Source organism: Barbatula barbatula, assembly GCF_947034865.1.
Source record: "Barbatula barbatula genome assembly, chromosome: 25".
In the NCBI taxonomy this organism is placed as follows: Eukaryota; Metazoa; Chordata; class Actinopteri; order Cypriniformes; family Nemacheilidae; genus Barbatula; species Barbatula barbatula.
Window position 1 is genome coordinate 3,994,333 of NC_136788.1, and position 27,947 is coordinate 4,022,279.

At 40.1% G+C, this 27,947-nt stretch overlaps 1 protein-coding gene across 1 annotated transcript; it reads left to right on the forward strand.

Moving 5' to 3' along the window:
- Positions 1-9,031: 9,031 nt before the first annotated feature.
- LOC306890210 (anoctamin-9) lies at positions 9,032-26,562 on the forward strand. The gene is made up of 24 exons (XM_079449771.1): positions 9,032-9,252; positions 10,582-10,656; positions 11,060-11,182; positions 11,765-11,904; positions 15,323-15,372; positions 15,503-15,570; positions 16,807-16,886; positions 17,008-17,142; positions 17,294-17,387; positions 18,847-18,907; positions 18,993-19,075; positions 19,440-19,544; positions 19,627-19,794; positions 20,411-20,447; positions 20,532-20,643; positions 20,873-20,930; positions 21,028-21,125; positions 21,588-21,784; positions 21,912-22,064; positions 22,154-22,301; positions 22,386-22,508; positions 24,083-24,176; positions 24,288-24,400; positions 24,557-26,562. Exons 1-24 carry the CDS (start codon positions 9,226-9,228, stop codon positions 24,654-24,656), a joined length of 2,442 nt encoding a protein of 813 aa, XP_079305897.1. The 5' UTR covers positions 9,032-9,225; the 3' UTR covers positions 24,657-26,562.
- Positions 26,563-27,947: the final 1,385 nt, after the last annotated feature.

Consider the following 27,947-nt stretch of genomic DNA (forward strand, 5'->3'; position numbering starts at 1 on the left):
GGCAGGGTTTGTGTTTAATATACATGAGATGTTAATATTCATAAACGAGTCTACGCCATTGGAGGACTGCCGAGAAACGTCAGCGTTAGTAGTTAATATTCATAAACTATGCCTTCGACACGGTTGAAGTATTAATGTTTGTGTTAAAGGGGATGGTTGGAAACGACCGCAATTTTGTCGGCACAGTTGCCTAAAGAGAAAAAGATGAAAACAGGAAACAAATTGGCAATTGCATGAGATGATGGCAATATGTGAGCATAGTTTGCTTCAAAGATTCATTTCTTGAATGACCTTTACATTTTCAATTCAATATGTATAATATAGTATATATATATATAATATAGTGTATTTAAAAAAAGTCTGAAATGCCAGACAAGATATTTGTGGTGAAGTTCCTATACATATTGAAAAAAATGAATGAATATACTTTGATTCATGCATTTAAAACTGGTAAGTATTAAAGAAGCCCCAATACATTTTAAGTTTACTTTGCATGAAAGGTACCAATTTGAGTAGAATTGCAATGTTCAAAGTGATGCAAAGTGATATGTGTTCAAATGAATAACTACTGATATCTAAAATAGATTTCAATACGGATGACATATACAACAAAATAGAAAAGATTTGAATGTCAACAAAGTCTTGAAGAACCTAAAGGCAAGAGGATACTTTTGTACAGAGCTGGCATTTGTTTTGTAGGTGTAGTTCATTTACTGCTTTACGCACCTATATCTGCAAACAGTTTCCCTTAACTCATTTGCATTTTATTTCCAAAGAGCGTTCATCTCCTATGGTAGATGTTTACAATTCACATTAAGCACGCACAACAGCTTTATAGCTGAACAATGCTGTCTTTACAGGGAGCTGACAGAAATAGGAAGGTATCAGATCTGACATCCTGGTGCGCATGCTTCAGTGAAGAAATGACATCTCAGGTAATAGTTAAATGATTTGCGTGTAAAGCTCACCCTAATATATCTATTTGAAACAGTATTTCCATGGAAACTTGTTAACCCAGTTGTCTTTACCTTAAGGGTTAGAAATGATATACTTTCAAAATGTAGTCCACGAGCAAAATCTAATATGGTGAGCATTTCATTGGTTCTTGGGTGTGTTGAAATATCCAACTTGTCACAAGACAAGAATTATCAATTTGCTACTGTATTTTTACTTAGCTCTATTGTGTGTTTTGTCAAACAGCTGCAAATGGAGCAAACACAGGATGTTCAGAATGTAACATGGAAATGACTAAAGCTCACTAGCATGAGCAGCTGCTTTGTACAAAAACTGTTCCTCAAAATTCCTTCACATCTGATTGCTTGTTCAAGCCCCACCAGAACTGTAACTCTAGTTCGTGTAGCCCAATATAGACTCCTTTGGCCTTGACTGCCCTTTAAGTGGTTTCCACGGACCTTCACTGTAGCAATTACACTATTTGGGTGGGGCAGTAAAACATGGAAATTGCTGCCTTTTTCCCAAACCTTAACTTCTCCGATCTGGGTTTCATAGATTCACAGCCATATGTGAAGGTGGAAGATGCACGGGTGTGTGCCACCTTCATGATGGCTATTATGAAGGCAAATCAGTAGCAAAACTTAAGAGCATGTAGAATTTAATTTGTGAACTTGTATAGTAAGTATTTGTACTAAAATCTAAACCCACAGCCCCAATTTGAAAACTCGTGGACAAAACTCACAAATCTGTCTTCTGAATTTGGAGTTGCAGAAAAATAATACTTAAGATAAATGTGTAAACTGGCATTTACAAAATACATTGGCAGATACAAATACAGTGCACATATTTACACGTTTTCCAGATTAGGACCACAAATAGACAGATCTGTCACTGCAGTTTCAAATCTTCCCTCCTTGACTTTTGCTTTACGATAGACCAGTCGCAAAACTAACATGTGCACTTGAAAGCTCATGCGGCTGAGCCACACCGCCACTTAAGGGCAGGAAAATCACAATGAAAGGAGTTTTTTAAAGCTTTAAAAATGTTTAAAGAGTGTACTTTTAAGGGTAAACATACTTACTATACAAGTTCACAAATTAAAATCTACATGCTCTCAAGTTTTGCTACTGATATACCTTCATAGCTATAAGGGTTGGGTCGGGAGGGGACTGGGAGTAATAACAGAACAAGAGTGGTTTGTAAGATTAGAGGCAAAGATAGTTTAGATATCCTTTGAGCTCACACACTTTGATTTAGTCCTAGTAACTCCACACATAGTAACTTCTTTTACAATAAAGTATTGAAAAGATGCATTCAATACTAGTAATAAAATGTATACTAGAGTATTCACTTTTGTTTTAACAACCTGAATTGAAGACACCAAACCAAATTCATTAAGAAGACACATCTGTTTTCCTTTGCAATAATAACCATAATGTGTGAATGATTTAGGATTTATTTAAAACAATATTAAAGGTTTAATTCACTTTTTTTAGTTCTACAAACATTTAATAGGTAATTTATCCAGTTGGAAAAGTTTGGTGAACAGAATAGCCTATAAGTATGACAGAAAATTGACTTTGTTATTCTATCTCTCTGATTGTTTTGCGGATTCATGTGACAAATGTGACAGTTGGCAAGTTTGTGTTGCAACTGACAATAATGTGCCTTTACAATAATAGGCTATCTGTACAGTATCAATAATACCGTTATTATCTTCAAGTGTTATAAAAATATATTCTCTCTCTCTCTCTCTCTCTCTCTCTCTCTCTCTCTCTCTCTCAATTTCAGTAACGTTATATACAGGTGCCCATTGGATTTGATATCCCTTCTTTATGTGGCTGTTGTTGACACCAGATGAATACGCATTTTATTACATAATAAAACGGTAAAGACATTACTTAAGAAAACTTCAAACAAGAGCAGGAAAAGATTAAGCACATGGACAGTTATATATTATTACACAGAGATCACACTCAGAAAAGACTATGCATTGCTTATAATATAGTGTATACTTATTTATTAGATTTTGTTTTTATATATGTTTTATTAATAGGCTAACCTACATAAATAAAAAAATGGCACAACACACAAATTATATTGCTGTTACTAGAAACACGTTCTCAAACAAGCATGTGTTTTATAAAATGAAATCCGTACAATGCGACATGCGTGTTCCCGACATGTGTACAGTAGTCAGGCGCATCGCTGTGCCAACCTCTAGTTACACATTCCTCGAGACAACAAAGTGCGCACCACTGCAGTGCCTCCACCTGCTGGTGACTTTAGGAACTGCCGTCATTTCCCTGATCGTTTCAGAATGAGTATGGGGAGGCTGCAGACCTGGAGCCGGTAGATATACGCCCGAAGCAGTTTTACGTCCCAAGCAGTTTTACGCCCCTGTTGCTCCTTCTTTTATTACGAGAGGCAAAAGTACTTGATTGAGTCAGATCATATGTTATGTCCGACTCAAACTTAGCTAACCACGTGTAGGTTAAGCTGTCCCTAGTTTTCTCTTTACCTGCTCTGTCTCACTCACTTCTAAAATTAATTTAATTTTAATTTTTTATCTTGTTGTCTGTCTTTAGCTTGCGTGACATGGCTTCTTCTGGTAAGATCCTGTTTAATCCTTGCATTTAAACATAAACATGGTTTCTGGAGTAACATTAGAGTGGATAATCACAAATGTGTGATGTGTTTTGACAGTCTATGATGTGTGAACACACATAATACACATTTATAATAGGCATGTATGTATGCAAATCTCTAAGTCTCTAAGTAAAAAGATTTAAACTGTATTCTCACTCATGTATTTTGTCAAATAATACATACATACGTCATGCATGATAAAACCCACATTAAAAACTTTGGTCCAATATGGTTTGAATGTAGAATTTGGTTTATAAGATAATATAATTCTCTAATTTATATCTTAATATACGGTTTTCTTAAAATAGCTTACTGATCTGGACAAATGTATGTGCACTTAATGTGTGTTTTATCATACTCCGACAGGGGCATAAAACGTCTCGGTTTCGTCTGTAACCTTCGTTCCCTGATGGACGTTGTGTAGAGAGACTGACTGGGGTTTGATCTTGAGAACCTACCTTCTCCGAGATAATTAATTATAAACGCCAATGGGCTTGGCGAATGGCACGCGCACGCCAGTCTCCGCCCCGTACATACGGGTATAAAGGAAGATGGCGGCGGTCATTCACTCACCCTTTGTACTGAGGAACCTGAGAGGGCACTCCCGATCACTGCAGTGGTTCGGCGCAGCGTTGTGGCATTAAGACACAACGTCTCGTTCCCTCCATCAGGGAACGGAGGTTACAGACGTAACCGAGACGTTCCCCTTCAGTCGGTCTCTCGACGTTGTGTAGAGAGACTGACTGGGGATCTATCTATACGCCACAGCGATGCACCATATCACGACCTCCAGCGGAGCGACCCTGACTAGGCTAGCAAGTCACAAGAGTGCTACCGCGAGATGTAATCTTCCAGTAACATAGTAGTGGTCATACTGATAAGCCTGTACTGACGGTAATCACAGACAATGGCGTACGCCTCTAGTAGCGAGGAGCTGTCCGGAGCCGAATACTGGGGAAACACTGCTCTCCTCATTGAAGAGTGTGTTACGGAAGCCACATCCTACCCAGAGTGGAGGTTACATGTGGAAACACTAACATGGTCTCACCGGTGGGGAGAACAACATGCGAAAAAAGGTGTCAGCCCGAGTAGGGGGACAAATCCAGGTGGGACCACCACCGGTGGGGAGGTCACAGATTCACCAGTCGGGAAATCAGAAGTGAGGAGTTCAACACACGGGACGACCCAGAGGGGAGTCACTACGTATGGGGCACTAGCCCTAGTACAGGGGTCTACCTGAGTAGGGATGACTCTACCTATACTGGACCTGGTTCCAACAGACGGCTCCGCTCAGTCTGTTACCAAGTGCAATGCTTAGTGACGGATGGAATGCCTATACTTTGCCGCGAGAGGGGAAAGTAGGGAGGCTAAAATAGCGCACAAGTCTCACCTGATGAGGGGAGAAGGTGCTTTCGCAGGCGTACGCCCAAACCAGGATACTGCCCTAAACGCCGGGGCGTTAAGGACATGGGCTGCAACTTGTTCTACGCGGAGATTGTAAAATCTCGTGAAGGTACTGGGCGTAGCCCAACCCGCAGCACTGCAGATGTCTGCCAGAGAGGTGCCCTTTGCCAGTGCCCACGAGGAGGCTATACTCCGTGTGGAGTCAGCTCTCACTGCGAGCGGGTACGGGCGATCCGTGATGGCACCCAACAACCCAGTGCGTAACCTCTTTTTGGAGACAGCCCTCCCCGGGTGCTGTCTCCCAGAACAGACAAGAGCTGCTTAGAGCTTCTGAGGCTCTGTGTGCGGTCCAGATAGAGGCTACTGGACACAACACATCAGATTTTGGTTCTTCCCCAAGTGCCTGCAGGTTCACCACCTGTTCCCGAAAGGGAGTGGTGGGAAGCTTGGGCATGTAGCCAGGACAGGATCTCAGGACCACGTGAGAATTACCGGGCCTGAGTTCTAGGCAGCCTTGGGACAAAGAGAATGCCTATAGGTCCCTCACCCTCTTGATGGAGGTGAGCGCTGTCAGGAGTGCAGTTTTCATCGACAGATGAGGAAGACTGGCATCTCCGAGGGGCACACCGGGACCGTACCAAGGCCCTGTAGGACCACATTAGGCTCAAGGTGGATACACCCTTCTCGCTCCCCTGAGGAACCTGGTGACCAGGTCGCGCTGACAGAGATACTTACCTGCCGGTCAGCACTGATCCATTCATGCAACTCCCTGGGTTCTTCTCCCGGGGAGAACACAAGGACAAAACGGCGCCACTTATAAGCGTATAACCGCCTAGAGGCGGGGCTCTAGCCTGTAAGACAGTCTCCTGGACCGCTAACGGCAAGCCCTTGTCCCGTCCAGGGGCCAGGCATGGAGGTTCCAGAGGCCCGGGTTGGGGTGCTCCTGCGAAACCTTTCCCTGCGACAGAAGGTCCTCCGTCAGGGGAATGGGCCAGGGGGGGCCGTCGTCAGATCTATCAGATCCGAGAGCCAGGTCTGGTTGGGCCAGTATGGCGCCACTACCAGAACCTGATGCCCCTCTTCCCTGACCTTGCACAGGACCTGTGAAACGTGGCCCGCAGGGATTTGGTCACCTGCTGATTCCAAAGGAGGAGGCGTCGGGCGAGTTGCGACAACTGCTGTGAGCGTATGCCGCCCTGGCGATTAATGTACGCCATGGCAGTCGTGCTGTCCGATCGGACTAGCACGTGTTTGTCCTGCACGAGGGGCTGGAGCCTCCTCAGTGCCAGATGGACTGCTAGCAACTCTAGGCAGAGAAAGGTCAAGTTTGACCAGGGTAAGAGAGTGCGAAGGCACTGAGGCGTTACCGTAATTCGCCTGGTGCCGGCGTGCCACGCCGTCCAGGGAACCCGACTCTGTAGCCAGTGCTGAAGCGGCCGCATGTGCAACAACCCGAGAGGGATTACCCCTGTCGAGGACGCCATGTGCCCCAGGAGCCTCTGAAAGTTCTTCAGCGGCGTCGAGGGATTCCTGATCAACCTTAGACAGCTCAGCACCGACTGTGCACGCTCGTTGGTGAGACGTGCTGACATACGGACAGAGTCTAGTTCCATACCAAGGTAAGAGGTGCTCTGCGCGGGGGAGAGCTTGCTCTTCTCCTGGTTGACCCGAAGCCCCAGACGGTCTAGGTGCCGAAGCACAAAAGTCCCTGTGCGTGCACAACACATCTCGCGAGTCTGCTAAAATAAGCCAGTCGTCGAGATTGTTTAGAACTTGCATGCCTTGCTCCCTGACAGGAGCTAAGGCAGCCTCCACTAGTTTGGTAAAAAACCTGTGGAGACAGGGCCAGACCGAAGGGCAGGACTCTGTACTAATACGCCCTTCCCTCGAACGCGAATCGTAGGAATGGCCGGTGTCGACTGAGAATAGAGACATGAAAGTACGCTTCGTTCAGGTCGATTGCCACAAACCAATCGTGGTGACGTACCGAGCCCAGGATGCGCTTCTGCGTCAACATCCTGAATGGCAGCTTGTGTAGGTGCTTGTTCATGAGGCGCAGATCCAAAATGGGATGCAGCCCCCCCCCCTTTTTGGGCACGATGAAGTACGGGCTGTAAAACCCGGTCGACATCTCGGTTATAGGGACGGGTTCGACCGCACCCTTCGCCAGAGGGGCGGCGTCCTCCTCCCGAAGCACGGGGTGAACAGAATGCCCCGAAACTTGGGGGGGCGCCTGGCGAACTGGATCGAGTAACCGAGACGGATTGTCCTCTCTCGCCAGCGTGACGGGCTGCTGCGCTGCCAAGCGCCCAAGAACCGCGACAGCGGGACCAGATGGACAATCTGCTTCACCATGCCGGGGGAGGCTGGTTCGGTGGCTGACAATGCGGTCACCTCACACAGGGGGGACCCCAGGGAGGTTGACGGCTCTGTCTGTTTACCTGCTTTCAGCTGCCTGACGCAACGTCCGGGGGAGATTGCGTTCGGCAGCTCGGTCCATCCAAGACACAGTCTGGACGAGTGCTGTAGAGGAAAACCCAGGGGAAATATGTCTCTTTGTGAGTAAGTGGGCCCCGGGCCCTGTGCGCAAGATTTAGCCACAGATGCCTCTCTTGGACCACCATTGTGGACATCGACCGACCCAAAGGCACGTGCCGTGGTCTTCGTCGCTCGTAGTGCGAGGTCTGTGGCCGTGTGCAGCTCACTCATACGAGTTGGGTCGAGTTGGCCGCGCCCCGACCCCAGAAACCACGCATCCAGCCGCGAGCGTTTCGGGGAGGGTGGAGCCACACACTGCAACCTGATGCACGCGGCTGCCCGGGAAAGCATGGCCGACATCTCAGCGTCAGTCTCCTCCGGAGCTCGACTGCCTGACGACAGGAGATCAGAGGAGTCTTCCGCATCCGATGCCAGCAGGCAGCTGTCCGATGCAGCGACAGAGATGGAGTAATCATCCCTGTATGAAGTCTTGCCACTATGAGACGTCCGTCTGCCACTCGTAGGGGACGAACCAGGTGAGCGTGAAGGGGTATGGATGGTCCGCGAGCATGAAGCTGATGGAGCGACATCCATAGGAGTCCCCAAATCACCCCCGCCGCTCGCCAAAGCGGTCAACCTCGCCGAAACGGTAGCTGAACATGCCTGAGAAGCAGACGGGGTGGCAGCGCTCGAAAGAACGTAGCCAACCGTGACCGCAACACCCCGATAGCCATGTCCGCACACACGGGACATGCTGAATAAGTTAAACCTGCCTCAGCATGCTTGAGCCCCAAGCAAGTGACACAGGTATCATGGCCGTCAGACTCCGGGACATGCTCGTAGCCGCGGGAACATACATCTAAGGTCTGTAGCTTTCTGCTGAAACGCCCAGGGGAAGTCCACCGAAAAGGAGAAGTCTGCTGCTCTGCGTCGTAAATCCAGAAGTGTAAAAAGTCTCGGAGTCGAGTAATAGATGACAGCATGTGCCAAACACAGGTTCCGAAGAACAAAGGATGAGTGAATGACCGCCGCCATCTTCCTTGATACCCGTATGTACGGGGCGGGGACTGGTGTGCGCGTGCCATTCGCTGAGCCCATTGGCGTTTATAATTAATTATCTCGGAGAAGGTAGGTTCTCAAGATCAAACCCCAGTCAGTCTCTCTACACAACGTCGAGAGACCGACTGAAGGGGAACTGCCTGGTGCTTAGGTATATCTACCGGCTCCAGGTCTGCAGCCTCCCCATATAGGACAGAATAGAAACATATACTTGGATACAAAAAAATCTATGTATATGCGGGGATTCAGTGAGTGACCCCCGTCTGACAATAAATTATTTTTATATGTATAAAAAACTGAAAATTTGTTCTGAAGTAATAATGAACATAAATGCATTTCGTTTCTCACATACCGTGTGTAATAAATAGCACGAATGAAACGATGACAGTTTTGTTTATTTAGGGGTTCAAGTTGTGAAATCCCCTAATACTACTCAGTCAAATGTAACATAACATCAGATCAGAGCCGAAAGTGAACCGACGGCATTCCAGCAGCGTCAGGGGCAATTGAAACGCGAGTTCCTTATAGCAGCACGGAAGTCCCAAATCGTTCGTTTCGACCCTTTGGTTTGTAGTGGCGAATGACTGAAGACCTCCTCTTCATCAACGGGTGTTTGCGATCTCGTGCCACCCCTGCAGCCCACACCTGTCACACCTGGACGCGCGCGAGTTTACTCACACGATGGTGCGGAAAATCAACAGGAGACAGGTGAGAAGATCCGTAGAACAGTAACTTAAAGTCACAGGGTTTCCTTTCAATGAGCTATTTAGTTTTGTTAATATTGCAATATTAACCGTGTACGGTTTAATAAGTGACATCCCCAAATAGTCGTTTTATCATTTCCAAAACATTTCTCAGGTACAAAAAAATGATAATATCTGTATGCAAAGTTTACATCCTTTGAGAATCATTGGATACGTAATGCATTGACAATGATGTATAGAACAACGTTTGTAAATATCATGCAGATGACATCTAATTCCAGTGCTTTAGCTATCAAGGATCGACAGTATCTGTGTACACCGTATCTATGAGACGACATGTTTAGATCAAGTCACGCAACACAGCATGTTGTCTTTTCTTTCCAGGCTCAACATTGTTGGCTTTGTCTGCTTTCTTTTGTGCGGAACGTTTACGCAAAATCTTCCGACAAGGTTAAAATTCATAGCTACACACATCTTATCTTAGTATCTTCGCGTGTAAACTGTAAAATCATTCCCGTAACGCAGAAACAAACGTGAAACCACCTTTGGCATCTCTGGAATTTCTACAGGATGAACTTGAACTTGAACCGGGCAAACGTGTGACAAGATTCAGATTGTTTACAAATGATTTGCTGCTACTATTCTGCTTTATATCACTGGAGTAAAAACACATGGCCAACTGAAAACGCCATGTTTCTTTCAATAACCAGGTACGGCCATACTAATAACATGGTTCTAAATAATTCAAAATCAAATGTGCTATATATATTTGCTGAGGGTATTTGCATACGGTCGCTTCATTCATTCTTCTGATCAGAAAAGATCATGTGTAAATGTTGAGTTTGATGGTTAGAGCAACACAAATGAACTCGGCATTTACATTCTAACAAAATTCTTGAATTTGCAAATAGTGTGGGCGTAGCAGATTACATTCATTATGCATACACACGTTATGTGGCCAAGTGTAAATGGAATGTGCATATCCAATCAGATAGCGCTTTAGTCATTCGAGACGCATGATGTAAACAAAAACAGATTGAAAACTTGAGGGACATGAAGCCGGAAACTGGATATGGGTTTCCTTGAACTCAAAGAAGAACAAACCAGAAACACAGCATTTAAGCAAGGATTAATATCACATAATAAAGAAAGATGCCCAGCCAACTCCAACAATGTTTTGCACAGGAAAGCATCACTGACGTGTAGAAAGAATAAAGCGAAGCGGAGAGCACTGATGCGCAGGAATCAATACAAGCATGTTTAAATACAAGTTCAGACTCATTTATATACAAGACATGTATTACTTTAATCTGAATGTGTTGTGATGTTGCAGGGGAGCATTGACTTTTTAGAGACCTGCGGAGTTGTAAATGAGAATGGCATGGAAAACCAACCTCTGCCTCCAGTGGTAAGACGCATTTTTTATCGTAAATTATATAAGTAGCATTGTAATTTCAGTGTGTATGTATTTCAGATGTTTCAGTATGACATGTATTTGTAGTATGTGTTGCACCATAGGGCATATTGTGTACATTTGATTTATGATCAATCCTATAGCGTAGAAACCTATTTTCAGATTGTCATAACATTTGTTCTTTTGTTTTCAAATAAGATTTAGATTAGATCCTTGTTTGTAAGTGTGGTCTTTCTTATCACACACACTTTTATCCATTTAACTATTGTTATAACATATGTCCCATAAACAAAAAAGGAATGCCGCTATAAAGTCATAAATAAACTAAAGATGTGACTGTCACATAATTGTCAATTTCTTCAGCAATGTAAAATGTAATAACAACCTCTCTCTCCAGCAACTCCCTCTGTCGTGCGATTATGTGCTGGTGGCAAAGATCTCAGATGAGGAAGACGAATGCCGCATCAGAAAACAGAAAGATTTCTTAGACGCTTTAAATGCTAAAAAATTAAAGATATTTGTAAGTATTGTTTTATTTTTCTACTTCCAATATTACACAGATCCGTTGCTTTGGTATAGCAACTGAATTCCCCTTTTTAAATGAAAATGTAACCAAATATTTCCCTTAATCTTGCAATTTGTTTTATAACTGCCCACACAACACTTTTGTATAGCAGTGAAGTTTCCTTTTTTTTTCATTTCAGTTTCGTGCTTTTTCATCAGACATCACCGTCCGTGTTTTTATTGAGTAATACAGTTTTTGTGGGCAACTATATCTTAATAAATGTATACCATGGTCTGTTTGAATTCTCGATTCTGGCTGGAAGGTGTGCATTAAAAGGCTTTGCGTTTGGGTGGTTCTTGGCCTCCACGTTGTGCATTAAAATCTTTTTTCTTACAAATAAAGATACATAATATCATTTATCCGCTTTAAAATACAGTGCTAATTTTTACCTGTTGTATTCTTGTAAGCAGTCATTTATAATATCACGATGGATTATCATGCCGTCATTTATGGATTTATACATATTGTGCAGGGTAATGAACAACTTGTCAGGTATGTTCTTTATGCGTTACTTTTTGAACATGCTTCTTTTGACAGAAAATCAGAGATGATGAAACAGTGTTTCATTGCATCAGAGCGCCAAAAGAGATCTTTGAGATGTACAGGTATCTCCTAAAAGTGTCTGATGCCTGTAATTGGAGTTGTGAGCAGCAGGGTACTATACCTCAGTCAACCAGGTAATACAAGCAGCAAAACAGTAGCCTTTTTTGTCCCATGTGCTTTTGTAAGCTTTAATTATCATGTGTTTGGAAAACATCTTCTTCTCTCTTTTTGTCAGTTCTGCTTTTTTTACTTCTGCTCCAGCTTCTGTGAGAGTCTAGCTATATTGTTGGATCTGTGAAAAAGTGTTTATGATGCTCAGTATCTGACAGATGATTAAATGTTGTATAAACATAATAATCAGGTATAAAGTCATTAAATGGGTAATCTGTCATGTCCATTCATGTAGGTTGGTGTTAAATAAAACACAAAAACGACAATGTTAACTTTAAGGTCTTGGAATTACCCTTTAGAAATTGTAATATTACGCTTGACTCTTCCCATAAGGTTTGTTCTCCTGACTCATTTCTCTCGCCTGCCACTATTATTATATATATATCGGTAATACTTTACAAAAAGTGCTATTTGTTAACAATTAGTTATGAAAGGATTAGCTGAACTGAACCAACAATGAACAATACTAATACAGCATTTATTAATGTAGTCCATGTTCATTTCAGCATTTACATTTTGCATTTTACAAAAAGATTATTACGTTACAACTGTTAAAATTAGTTAATGCAACATGAATTAACATGAATAACTATATAGACATGAACTAACATTACCAGGGATTAATAAATACTGAAAAACTAAATTGTAAATTGTTAGCTAGTGCATTTACTAATGTTAACTAATTGCACCTTACTGTAAAGTGTGACCATATATCTATATATTATTGAAATCTGGACATAAGGAGGTGCCATAAATGTATGGCGTCATGGCGGAATAATGGAGCGTTTCAAAATGCGCGTTCAGGTGATGGAAACAGTGTATTGTCATAATGATGATGTTGTGCATGTAAAGAAATTTAACACAGCCCTCAACATTTGTGTAGAATTCAGAAGTTTAACAATAAGCTTAAATTACACCTGAGGTGTATAACGTTATTAGTAAACATCAAATCAAATCTCTCTCTATGAAGTGTCCATCACGCCAAGTTCCCTTCAATATACAATGCAAAACACGTGACACGGATTAATATACGCAGAATATTTGACAATAAACAGATTAACAAAACCAAAGGGAAAAAACGCTGACAATATGCTGCTGAGTTTGGTTCAGTTTGTGAGGTGCTACAAATCATTTAAAGGAAAGGAGATGACAAGGCGCATCCTGTAAGTTTTCCTTATTTTGCAAAAGCACAAAGTTCAGTTTTTAGTGCAAGTGTGAACACGACTAATAGTAGCTAACTTTGTAATATCTAATGACGTACTCATATTCATATCTGTTTTATAAATTGTCACGATCCTGCTCTCTTGTTCAGGTTTTCTAGTCTAGGATCGTGGCAGTACCCATGTGTTTAGTGTGAGACAGACATGGCATTGTTGTTTTGGCATGTCTTGTGCTCTCTCCGGTCTCGTCTATTAGCCCAGAACTCTCGTTCCCGTCAATGTTTGATTCCCGTCCCCTGACCTATGTCATTTTCCCTTGTTAGTGTTCCCTTCACAAGCCCTTTGTAGTCAGTGACCCATGCCGGTTCGTTATTGTTCATGTCTAGTTGTTCCCCGTGTCAAGAGTCTTGTTCCTGCTCATTTTTTTTTCCTAGAAGTGTTAGTTTTTGAGTTCTCAAGTTTATTCCCCCTCGTGGGAGGAGTTTTGTTTATAGTTTGCTCGGTCATTTGTGATACTTTTGATAAAAGCTCACTATTAGTATTGGCTCATACTTGTTATTCTTGTTCCACCAAAAGTTTGGCGCATAACTTGTCCCAAAGTTTTGACGTAGACCCATGGATGAGAGCTCAAATTGAGCGGCCCATTGAGGAATGGCGTGCTATGACTTTTATAAGAGATCGGGCGGGGTGTTCGATATAAATACCCATTGATTTAACATTGTGCCCAACTTTGATGGGTCGTAGCTCCGAGCGAGGATTTGGTAGAAACATGCGGTTTACCACATTTGAATAGGCTATCAGGCTCTGTAACAACATACATCACAATGGTGTGTTGCCCCCCTTGGGCTAAAAACGAATTGGGCGTAAGAGCCACACAAAATTCTCCATTGACCAGAAACATGCCCACTGTGGTCATAAAGGGAAGGAGATGGTCAGCAAAATACTCAGGTAGGCTGTGGCGTTGACACGATGCTCAATTGGTACTATGGGCCCAAAGAGTGCCAAGAAAATATCCCCCACACCATGACACCACCACCACCAGCCTGAACCGTTGATACAAGGCATGATGGATCCATCCATTCATGTTGTTGACGACATGTTGTTGTCCAAATGTTGCAGCAGAACTCGAGACTCATCAGACCAGGCAACGTTTTTCCAATCTTCTATGTCCAATTTTGGTGAGCCTGTGCGAATTGTAGCCTCAGTTTCCTGTTCTTAGCTGTCAGGAGTGGCACCCGGTGTGGTCTTCTGCTGCTGTAGCCCATCCGCATCAAGGTTTGACGTGTTGTGCGTTCAGAGATGCTCTTCTGCATACCTCGGTTGAAACAAGTAGTTATTTCAGTTACTGTTGCATTTCTATCAGCTCGAACCAGTCTGGCTATTCTCCTCTGACCTCTGGCATCAACAAGGCATTTGCGCCCACAGAACTGCAGCTCACTGGATATTTTCTCTTTTTTGGACCATTCTCTGTAAACTCTAGAGATGGTTGTGCGTCCGAGTAGATAAGCAGTTTCTGAAATACTCAGACCAGCCCGTCTGGCACCAACAACCATGCCACCTTCAAAGTCACTTAAATCACCTTTCTTCCCCATTCTGACTCTCAGTTTGAACTGCAGCAGATCGTCTGGACCATGTCTACATGCCTGAATGCATTGAGTTGCTGCCATGTGATTGGCTAATTAGAAATTTGAGTTAACGACCAGTTGGACAGGTGTAGTTAATAAAGTGGCCAGTGAGTGTATATCTCTGCATCAGAACATGGTAGAGACACGGGAGTCGTTTCATTTCACTCATAGCTTAGAGCATCATCAATTGGCTTCTGCAAATGTACCTATCTTATTGGTTTTGCTGTTTTGCCCCACTGTAGGTTTTGTGTTTTATATTTAATTAAAGTTTTTAAACCCTTGACCAGTGTGCGCTTGAGTTCCAACTACCATCAAAACCCTAGAACATTGCAGTGAGCTTTGCATATTTTTGCACCACTTCACAAAATGTAAAAATCAAGCTTTTAACGTGAAATAAAGTTTCCAGTATTTGTCTGATGGTGGTTTGTGACATACCATCCCTAAAGAGCCAATTACTTGGCGAATGGATAAAACGTTATGCTTTTGATTGACATCTATATTGTAAAACTGTTTTCTAAAGACAAACACTCAAAAAAATTTAAATAAGCAATTTCAAATAGGGTCATTTATCATTGCTGTTATTAACTCTTTTTCAGGATTCGCATTGTTGATTTTATTCTGCATCACACCAGCATTGATTCAGATGGTGGGTAATAAACACATTCCAATGCTTACTTACTGCATATTACATTACATTTATTTTTAAGCCTTCGCAAGTTTCATTTGCATTATTAATATTTTAACCCAGACTTTCTCTTCTCATACCCATGTCGTAGGCGTATCAGAATATCTGCCAGACCTCATGAAAAGAAATGTTTTTGAGACTCATTTCTGCTTACATGAGGTTTGTTTTGACATTTGTTTTTCATTATTTGTGGCACAATGCCTTTTTAACTTAATGATACACACAACCCGCTCTATTAGATTCAAATGAGTTGAATTCTGTTTCATAAGAGCATCTCTCAGGGTAGTCATTATACGTACATAAACGTCTTCATTATATTTATTTATAAAGTTATAAACCATTCATTCTAAGTCTGAATATTGTGTTTGCCTAATGTGCAGAATAGTTCATCGTAGGGATGTAACGATTGACCAAGCTCACGATGCGATGCGATTCACGATACTGATATCACAATACGATTCATTCACAATTTATTTTTACAAAATGAGTTGAGACAAATTAGAAATGAACAACTGCCCTTTTATCATTTCTCAAATGCTGCACATTTCTTTGTAAAGTAAAAATATCTTGTGTGTCAAATAACAAAACTAAACAAAAACCATTATCTTAAAAATTATCAAACTAAGTTTTAGTCTGTGCTTTTCTTGGACTTTTTACATTTAATATAGCAGCAATATCCACCAATCAAAGTTTGCAGTAAACACAGCGGCCCCTGCTGTTCAAAGCATGTATTGTGATTCAAATAACATCTCAACTGATCGTCACATATTATAATTGATTTTCAACCAGGTCACAGTGAATCATTACACCCCTATCGAGTGCAATTATTAAACAACAATATAAAGCAAAGTTATAAATATAAATTATCAAGTTAAATCAATTATTACAATGATTTATTTTCCATACAGTGAATGGAAGTGAATCGATTGTTGAAAAATAACAGAAATGTCTAAATACCAGTACCATAAAAGTAATCCATGCGATCATATTCTTTATGAATTATTATGAAAATCTTTCCCCTCAGCTACAGTTCTCAAATCAGCATCTGCTTATTGAGAAGCAATTGTATTTTTAGTAGAGATGCACCGATATAAAATTTGTCAACCGATACCAATTATTCTGAGTGCTGTCTTTTCTCTATACTCTTTATCCTTTTCTGTATACAGAGCACAAATTCATAGCATTTTCCTGTCTTCTTTTGATTGACAGGATGTATTGGCCCTGATCATCGGCTGTTTTAAAACTATCGGCCGATATTGTGAAAATTTGCTTTTATCGACAAATACCGATTATTAGCCGTTGTATCGGTGCATCTCAAATATTTTGTAAACATTACTATCTCTTATTATGATCTTAAACACCGTTTTTGTCTTATGTGTGCACTGCAATTGATAGAAAAAAGAGCAGAAGGAGCTGAAGCAGAGCTGGGCTCGATGGTCTGCTTGTTTTCGAGGGCAGCCCATAAGCAACGTCAGGTTCTCTTACCTTACTCGCTTTTACATAATTACACACATAAATACACACTTCTATAATCCCTTAAGATTTACATTCTATTGACAATATCACGTATCATCAAAGCACTGTTGGTATGTACAGGAATTACCTTGGTGAGAAGGTGGCACTCTACTTTCTGTGGTTGGGTTGGTACACATTTCTGTTGATTCCCGCCTCTGTCATTGGTATCGTAGTCTTCTTGTATGGCCTGGCCTTCTACAACACAAGTCCTCTCATGTGAGTATCTTAATGCTCAATGACCAGACTGAATGAACATGCTTTAATTCAGTGATTCACTGTATCATCTGGATAAAAGCCTATTGAGAATTACTGCCTTAAAAGGATGTTTTAATGGTGTGTGTGTGTGTGTGTGTGTGTTTCGATGCAGACAGGAAGTGTGCCATTCCAACACAATCATGTGCCCCCTGTGTGATAAAACATGTAATGTGTGGAAGCTTTCAGACACCTGCATGTATGCAAAGGTACGGTGCTCATATGTTTAGTTAATTGTGCTCTTCATTATTTACTGTGTAAGGACAAAACCATCAATTCAGAATTTGGACACCACTTCGAAATGTCCCACCCCTGATAAAGTGCACTTAATGTTTTACTTAAAGCAGTGCTTCCCAAACTGGGGGACGGGACCCTTAGAGGGGTGTGACAAGTCTACTGTCAGCTGTGATTCCCAACATTATGAACTCAACTGACAGCTGACATTGTTGCTGTTTATTGACATTTGTCGGATCGGTGACTTACAGGGCCGTATTTTAATGATCTAAGCACATGGTCTAAAGCGCAACTAAGGGCGTGTCCGAAAACACTCTTGCTAGTTTAAGCCAGTCACATGGTCATACAGGGTTGTCCGTATTCTCTTTATGAGTGGTGGGTGTGTTTTGGGCAAAACATGCAGTATACCAATCCGAGTATCATCTCCCATTTCCTTTAAGAGCTTGTTACGCTTGCGCCATGGTGGATTCGCTATTTACACAGCAGAATTTGGAAGAGCAAAGACTGGACAAGCCAAATGTTTATCTTCATGTACACAATAATAATATTTTATATCGTAATTGTTTATTTGTAATATTTGGCATTATTTTGTGCTGCTGCGCGTCCTCTGTGTGTAATAAGCAGTTTACGTACGCTGTGCACCCGCCTACAGACGCACATTACTCTTTAAATAACTAATAAAAGATTATGGCATTGACTCTAGACCAGGTTTAAGTTGGTCAAAGGCGCAGTTCTATTTCAATTGTCTCAAAATAGCAATGCGCCGGTTTTCAGACAGCACGCCCATGGCACACAAATAAGCACAAATGCATTTGCTATTTAAACTGCGTTTGAATGAAACTAGTTGAAAGCACTTGCCAAATGTATGATTGCTAGGCCCATGCTCTTAAAGTGACCAGTTCCTTATCTAGTTTTTTAGTAAGATGTCACGCAAATAAATCCCTCACAGCTCTCTCTTTATTATTATCATTATTATTATTATATCATATTTTTTATTACATTTTGTGTATGTAGGTGGTGGGGATGCGGGGGTCTCTATAAAAGGAGGGCCCAGCAAAAACTATTTGGGAACCACTGACTTAAAGTATCTTTATCTTGTACTGTTTAGTGTTTATGTTTTTGGGTTGATTGATGTTGTGCCTCGTATTGAATTTAGTAAAACTCTTACAATTTTGGTTACAATAAAGTGCAACAGTTTTTGAAGATTTCTTGTCACTGTATGAAATTGGGTGAACATCACACCCAAAACTGGACATATAACAGACGAGTAACATCGGCTATGACACGCGTTTCTTTTTTATTCAGTGACTGTTTGAAGAGATTTAGATTAAACCTGAGATAACATTGTATCTTACACCTCAATGCTCAATGTATGGGCTATAGAATAGAGCCTGTTGTACTATTAACACTGTGTCTTTTGGGCTCCGTGTGCAGGTGAGCCTTCTGTTTGATAATGCGGGCACAGTGTTTTTCGCCATGTTCATGGCGGTCTGGAGTAAGTTCTACAACATCTCTACAACTCAGTTTAGTAAAATGAATCAATATTATGACAGATGTTAATGTTTTCTTGCCAAACTCAGCTACTGTGTTTCTGGAGTTTTGGAAGCGTCATCGATCCTCTTACATTTGTGCGTGGAAGGTGTTTGACTGGTGTGAGGAAGAGGTATGAGCGACTGTGACATCATTGGGCAGATATTGACAGACCGATGAGTTTTGTAAAACATTTTGTTTAGATGTTTTTTCTGGTGCTGTGTGTCTCAAACATTTATATTTCCAACAATTGAAGTAAATCAAAATATCCTTCTATTTTTTTGTTTACTGAACAAATAACCAAGCAAAAGATCTGAATGCATTGAAAGTTTCACCGAGTCGTATTTAGAGACCGGAACATGATAAACTTCGACCAGTATAAGTGAACACCCACACCATGCACCCGAGAGTTTCGCCAGCTAGTTTTGCAAGGCCAAACACAGTTTTTTTCACAGTAAATGCACTAATCTAGCTGTGTATGTCCTTGGATTGTTCAGGAGGAGTTGATATTGGAGATTGTGAACAAAGCAGACTGTAAACCCAAGATGCAGAGGCACTCTTATCTACGCTCCACCATAGTGCTGGTTTTAGTCACGCTCATGGTAAGAACCCCATATAGGGCCAAGAAAAAACTTTACTAGTAAAATCTAATCTCCATTTGTCTATTGTGTCTTGTGTTATCAGTTGCTGTTGATCATTGGTTTAACTCACGCCCTGGTGGTGTTCAGGGTTATAGCAACCGTCCTGTTGGCCGAACACAGTTCCTGGAACGTCATCAGTGATAACTCACACACAGTTGCCCTGATGCTCGGAGCCGTGCTTCACTATATCACTATCACCGTCATGACACGGGTAAACACCTGGCCAAAGTAATAAACCTTACGTTATAATGACATATGCAGTCAGAACTAGCAATACTTGCGACCTGAACGTGGGAAGGCATGGCTTAAAGGGATAGTTTACTCAAAAACAACAATACAAAATCTGTCAACATTTATTCACCCCCATGTCATTCAAAACCATGGATCTTTTATCAAGAAAAGTGGTTGTGTGTTCATACTATGGAAGTCAATGGGGGCCAATGTGATTTGTCTGCCAGCGTTCTTTAAAATATCATCTTTCTCAGAAGAAATAAGGTCACACAGGTTTAGAAAGGCATGTTGGTGTGTAAACAATAAAATAACTAAATTTTTTGGGTGAACTGTCCCTTTAAATGTACAAAAAAAGGAAGTGAGTGATGAGCTTCATCAGTTCAGGAGAGAGCTCCCTCTGGTGGTTGGATGAATAGAGTGCCGACCAGATACTGGTGCTTAATAATTGACAACATTATCACATGTGTACTATGCACTATCACTGCTATTCAATGTTTTGAATAATACTGTGTATATTTATATTTTATTCTAGTGGCCAATGTCTTGATAAAGTATTTAAACATCATTTTTAATAAAAGTTGTCATTCTCGATTCAGGTGAACTGTAGAGTTGCCATTAAGATGACTGAAATAGGTCAGTGAAGCCTATTTATTACATTGTTAAGGATGCTTGTTCATCATATGTAACATGTTTGGATACTACTGTTTTTGCTCATAGAGAAAAAGCAATCCCAATCTGCCATTGAAAGGAGCTTCACTGTGAAGATGTTCACATTCCAGTTCTTCACTCTCTTCTCTTCTCTAATATACACAGCGTTCTTTCTGGGAAGGTAACTGGACATTGATTTACTTTATTGTAAAATGTATCCATAATGTAATCTTTTAACGGTGGCGCTGGGGATCAACAGAGATTCAGTTCATTAAGTTTGTTGTGCGTTAAGACTTATGATTTTAGGCCATTTTACCATCTCAACACCACTAGTATTGAAACACATGGTGTGCATGAAACAGACATACATTCTCCATTGAATGAAGTGTAACGTAATACTGATGTTACAGGATTAATGGTCACCCTGGTGGATATGTGAGGATATCAGGCAGATGGAGACTCGAGGAGGTGAGACGATCATTTACAGGATGAATGCATTTATTATTATGGTCTGTGGTTCACTTATTGGCTCATATTCTAATTAAGTATCTACCTTTTAATGTAGTGTCACCCAAGTGGCTGTCTCACAGATTTATTCATTCAGATGTCTATTATCATGGTGCTTAAACAGACCTTCAACAACATCTTTGAATATTCTGGCCCGTAAGTATATCTTTCTTATTGAAATCATGTGATATCTACTTGTTCTCTTTCTCATTCAGCATGTGGATTGGGATTCAATATGGTTTATTTTATTACTTTAGTTAAGGGCTGTCAAACAATTAATCGCGATTAATCGCATCCAGAATAAAAGTTTGTGTTTATGTAATATATTTCTGTGTACTTTGGATATTAATGTTGTATTAATAAACGCATACACATACATGTAAAAATATTTAGGAAATATGTATTTATTTATATTTATATAACGTTATTTGTTCGTTTTATATTTTTCTTTTTCTATATGCATGTATTTGATTGTGTCTATAAATACAAAATGATAATGTGAAGACACAAACTTTTATTTTGACAGCACGACTGTTATTATTTCTTTAAAATACTATAAAGTATTTAAGGCACAAGATCTGTTATTATTAACCATCTCTTCGCACCCTTTCTCCGCAGCTGGTTTAAACGCTGGATAAAAAGGAAAAAGACTCAGAAGTGGAAGAGAATGTGTATGAACTGCTATAAGAAGGAGTGTATGAACCCAAAGGCCGGATCAGAACTGTGTGACAACTGCAAACTGGAAAATCTCCACAGAAACTACAGACTCAATAAAACAGATTGTTTCAGCCTGTTTAATGAGTTCCTGGAAATGGGTAATTTATTATACATTCAAATGCATAAAACTCACAAACAACATCCTCATGGTTGCTAGAATCCTAGAAAAAGAATTTCTAAAAATGCTACATTGTCAAAATATATTTTCTTTTGTTATCTTCCAAGTAATACAGTTCAGTTTCACGACTATATTTGTTGCGGCATTTCCTTTGGCTCCATTGTTGGCACTTCTAAACAACATCATTGAGATCCGACTTGATGCTATTAAGATGGTCAGTCTGGAACGCAGACTGGTGCCGACAAAGGCCAACGATATTGGTGAGTGGAAATGGGTCATAAACCGATTTCATAAAGTTCCAGAAGCAAGCCTTGCTTAGCAGTATCTTTTCATTCTTTTCCTGTTTCAGGTGTCTGGACAGATGTGCTGGAGACTATAAGTGTTTTTGCAGTCATTGCTAATGGACTGGTCATTGGTATATCTTCTGATTTTATCCCACGGCTGGTTTACCAGTACTACTACGGGCCCTGCGTCACTGGTAATGTTTCTGGCATTGAGTAAGTAGGATTTGAGGTTTTCTGCATGCTCAACGGTTGCAACAACGAAAGTGTCTTTTAATTTGTCTTTTTTTTCTTTCTCAGCTGTATGGAAGGATACATAAACAACACACTGTCCACTGCCTATATAAGTGATGAGAGAGTCCGTCAAGATTTCTTACGGAATCAAATGGTCACTAACAACGGCATACATGTTACACACTGCAGGTACTTTGGTTTGCAATTTCAGTTCAGGCTTTAAAAGGTGTAATTTCTTTCACTTAATGTATTTATTTGAACAAAGACAAAACTATTATACAAGATGTCTTATTCATACGAATTTGTAAGATTTTATTTGTATGTTTTAGAACGATTTGATTTTGTGCCAGTGACGTATAGGTTAAGGGGTGGGGTTAGGGCGTCACTATTGTATTTTGCTTACAATCATACATTTGTGCACGATTCACATCATACAGATGCATACGGATAAAATACTTCCGAATTCTTGTGAGATCCGGTTAAACCAACTCAACACTGGCGACATTCACACTGTGGAAAAAAACTAAGATGCGATCTGATTGTTTTGGTCCGTTATGAGGCACTTTTGAATGTGGTTCTAAATCAGATAAATATCAGTCAACAAACGTTTGTCTAGTTCAGTGGTTATTAACCTTGTTGGAGGTACTGAGCCCCACCAGTTTCATATGCGCATTCACCGAACCCTTCGTAAATGGAAAAATTAAATAGATTTTTTTTAAATTCAAAACATAGGTATATATTTTACTGGTGCACAAAATGAACCGTGCATCAACATCACTGTGTTTTAAAGAACAAAACCATTAAAAAAAATTTCCATCTCCATGCAGGTTAAGGAAGTGTTCTCTTAGTTTTGCCGGTGCTAGATTAGAATTGCAAATCATGCAGTTAGGACGCTGACTCCCACCACGTTCCGTTATACATGTGAATCCATATTGTACATATTCGTCCGACCAAATTCATTTTTTGCTCGACATAGTTAGTATGAAGGGATTCAAATATTAAGAAAGAAATCACACGACGTACCATCACGACAGTCACAAGTCGACTACTGAGCGCACCAATTTCCTGCAGCACAGATAGGCCAAGCGATGTTGCGTGATCACCTGAAGCCAATGATGGCCAATCGGGGCGTGTCATCACGAATCATATGAGTCAGGGTGTGTGTCTTGACCTCCACCGAACCCCTGAGACTGACTCACCGAACCCCTGGGGTTCGATCGAACCCAGGTTAAGAACCACTGGTCTAGTTGAATAGTGGAAACCGAAGACTCGTACAAGTAGAATTTTACATAAATGTAAAGTTAAATAATACAATTCAGGAATACACAAAATTAAATTTTCATGAAGAGTTTTGTTGCCATGCCATATCTGAAAACGTTCTTGTATGGTTTAGTGCAATTTGTAAAATCAAACATGTCAATGGCATAAATGTACAAAATTTCGAATGTGTGCATTTTGGAAGGTTCTCCACATGTCCACATGAGTGAGCAATGATGTTGGACTGTTAATGTTACAGAAATGAATGCAGATAATGCTCTACGTTTTGCACTAACAGAAAATCATGTGATCACTGGTCCTGTACTGTACATGAATTCCAACACTCAAAGATTTAGTTTTCGCAAAAAGTTGTATTCTTCCATAAGAGACGACATCAGTTTGATCAGTGTCTTTGACATTGTGAAAAAAGGGATTAGGCAAGAACCAAACAAAGAAGCCCTTGGCTCTGTACTCTGTGGTGTGTAATAGCACTGTCTTCTTTTCAGCTATCGAGACTACAGAAGTAATGAAGACTTTAGTTTAACTAATCAGTTTTGGGTCATTCTGGCGGCACGATTAGTCTTCATCATTCTGTTTGAGGTAAAACCAAATATTTATTAACAGCATTTCAGGTTCAGGTTAAGTTAATTTTTTCAGTGCCTCAGTCAATGTTGTTTCTAACTCTCTCTGTCTCTCTCTCTCTCTGGGCAGCATGTTGTGGTAATCTTTAAGTGTGTAGCAAGCTGGTTTGTGCCAAACTCACCGCTGGAGGTGAGAAATGAAAGGCTGTTTGATAAACTCAGCAGATTAAAGGAAGAACTGAGGTCAGTTACAAGTGTTAACAGAAAATGGATTTCCAAAGTAGCACTGTTGTAAATTTAAGAGAATAATGTAACATAATGCTATGTCAAATCTCTGCCATTATTTATCTTTTTTTCCAAAGTCATAGTTCATTTCTTTTTTGACGATATGTTTTTCAGGGCACAACGATCACACAAGAACATTTTCACTAAACTAAATGAGCATGATGAGACGAGAGCATCTAAACAGAAAAACAAAAACAAGCTAAATACTCTGTGATGTTTCAGCAAGCTTTAAAATGTCCCTCCTTAAACCAGATGTGTTCTATAGCTTTTATCAAGTGTTTTGGATTTTTGGCTTTTGATTTGTGTGTCCCTTTAAAATCAGATACAAAAACGTTGGCTTTTAATTACGTTTTCATATTATATGCATGTATGTGAACATTGTTACAATGTACCAGTTCATTATTTTTACATTTAGTCTCCATACTTGCAACATTTTATGTACTATATGAAATTGTACTTTAAATGGCACTTCTTAACATTTATTGCACAACTGTATTTATCCAGAAATGTTTACTAAACACTATGATATGATGAAGTTATGCTGGTGATAAATACGCGTTATTTATTATATATTTAAACAAAAATCTAAAAGCATTCTAACACTTAATCTTTAACATATTTCTTGTGCTATACATTTTTTTGCCATTTCAATGCTTATGAAACAATATTGCGTAACCTTGGCCTACATGGAATATAGCATGGCATTTGGAATATTGCACTACTTTTATTAAGTTTTGTCCTCTTTGGACCCCAACAATGTGAAACCATTTTATTATATGGAAAACAGCAACTTGGCCATTCTGAAAAAAATCATATTTTGTGTTTAATGGAATAAAGACAGTTTTACATGTTTGTAATGATTTAGTATATGAGTTATTAGTACACAAATGCAGTGGATCTTTTGCTTGATATACTAAACTATTTTCTTATTTTTGTTAGAGCTTGGTAGTCTTTGTAAAAGAGTCTAATTCAACTCCAATGAGAGACCCAAACGTAAGATCAGGTTTACATGTCCTAGAACCACAACTCTCTGAAGTTTGAGGACCTGGTTTGTCAATGTGACCAAACACATTGATGTTATCACATGATGTGCGCATAAAGAGCTGTTATATGTTCCCGAATGCTCAAATGAATGCCATTGACTCTATGAATACAGATCATTTACAGAATATTACCATAATACAGTACTGTAAGATTAGGTTAGAGTGAAATCTTAAATTATTTTCTGTTCATATAACAGACAGATCAGAGCTTTTATATACAATTGGCAGGCACTTATGCTGCATTCCATACAACTGGGAATTCCTGTTGGGAGAGAAAAAGGGGTAAGAATTTTTCTCTAATGTAAGATTTAACGTTTGTTGGACTTAAGGTTGTTAAAACATGAAAACATAAAGATATGCATTATATTTGACTGTATATGGTGGATTTAATTAACAGAATAATTCAATAGACTGCAGAACTATTCTCGCAGGCAATGAAATGACTATATTCTTTGGTCAAATTTCGATTTAACATTATTAAAATACTGTTCTTATTTGGTAATAATTTGCATACACAAGAGAGTATAGGAATTTGTCTCATTATGACACTCAACAAGCTATCTCTGCCTTGCACATTGAGATGCATTATATGTGACCATGTTAAGTTTATTATGTCCACTGAACACCTTATAAGCTATGTTACATTTAAATCTTTCTTGAACAATGTAACCGTCACGATCCAGTCTGTGTTTTCCCCTGTCTGTGGACTTTATGCCAAGTTATTTTGTCACTTCCTGTTTTCTTTGTAGTCCGTTGTAGTTTATTGTTCATTGGTTCCCTATTGATTTGCTCCCAGGTGTGTCTTGTTACCCTGTTTGGTTCCTTATATATAGCTATTGTGTTTCACTTGTCATTTGTCATTTGTCTTTCTGTGTTTTGGTTCATTTATGTTTTAGGACTACTTTTTCTTTTTTGTGCTTTTATTTTGTAATACTTTTTTTGTGTTAATTAAATCTCAACTGCACTTGGAGCCTTTTTCTACTTTGTTAGAGAATGACTCAGCTAAAAATCTGTGGTGACGAGATGAAGCATATATATGATTATATAACATAACTGTGTAATAAATGTATTTGCTTGAAATGAATGGGGCTATCATTATTTACAATTATTTTGTCATGATAGGCAGAAGGGGCAGTATTATTATTCTAAAACTGGAAGGTTTCTGGGTTTAGCTGGGCAGAGGGCAGTGAATGTGCTTGTGTAACTTGGTTTATGTGTGTTTAGTCTTTAGCTGTCAAATGTCGCTGCAAGATTCGAACTACCTACTGAACCACTCAGGCGGAAGCGAGGCTTCAGACATCATCTAAGACTTCATTGGTCTAAAGCGATACAAACCTCGACACGTGCTTCACTGAAAGCTTCCAGGATTTCTTGACACACGCTCCAAAGCCCTGGCACAGTCCATAATCACTACTAAAAATGGATCCAGCACTGTTACTTGTTCGCCTGCGCCAGGGAACCAGCACCCTCGAGCAGGGCCAGATTAACACTTCACTGTACCCTGGGCAACAATATTCAAGGGCCCTATCATCACGACCCCAGGATCACCATAATCTGGGAAAATACAAAATAAATTAGTTATACAGTAAAAATACTCAATAACTAACTGTCATCAAGTGCATTTTGATGTACAGATGTGCAAATGCTCAGAACTACAAATGCACCACTATGTTCTCTTGTTAAGGCCACTCAGTCATGATATGAAAACAAAACATCGCATCAGTATAATCTGGCAAAATTGACCCACTAAGTAGAATATTAACAAACTGAATATTTAACAAAAAAAAGCAACCACTTTCAAAGCATCCAATTTTTATTTAACAAAACTTAATCCCAACACAAATGTACAGAATTGATAGAGCCATCACAGAGCATGTTGTTCCTCAGCTCATTTTAAATAAGAATCACCCTGTCACCTCAGAATCCAATAGGATAGGTTATAGTGCAATAAAGAATTTAAAATCTGCGTCAACAATAAACAGCATTTTTATGGAACCACGACAAGGGGAAAAAAAATAAAACATCATCTGCTCCTAAACTCATTTGAACTTTAAAACAACCTGTCACATCACAGTTCAACAAGTCAAGGGTTAAACATTTTAGTGCAAGATGAACACTTGAAAATCTGTCAATTAGACAAGACAAAAGAAAGGCTAAATAATCAGGAAATGCAGGTTTAAATTTGAAATGCCTGATTTCATTTGGCAAACACATCTTACACTGGCATTTTTCTGGACTTTCAGGTGTACAATATCTTCAAAATCAAGGGCACTAACAAGATCATGTTCAGTAGCCAAGAGACAAAGTGCAGAGAGCCGTGTCTGTGACATAGTGATCCTCAGCTCATTTTTAACTCGTTTCAAAACACAGAAAACTACCTCTCACCCTTGCAGTTAGACACAGGCAAGGTTAATACAGTCTTAGTGCAACATGAACATTTGGAAATGTTGTCTTAAGTCCAT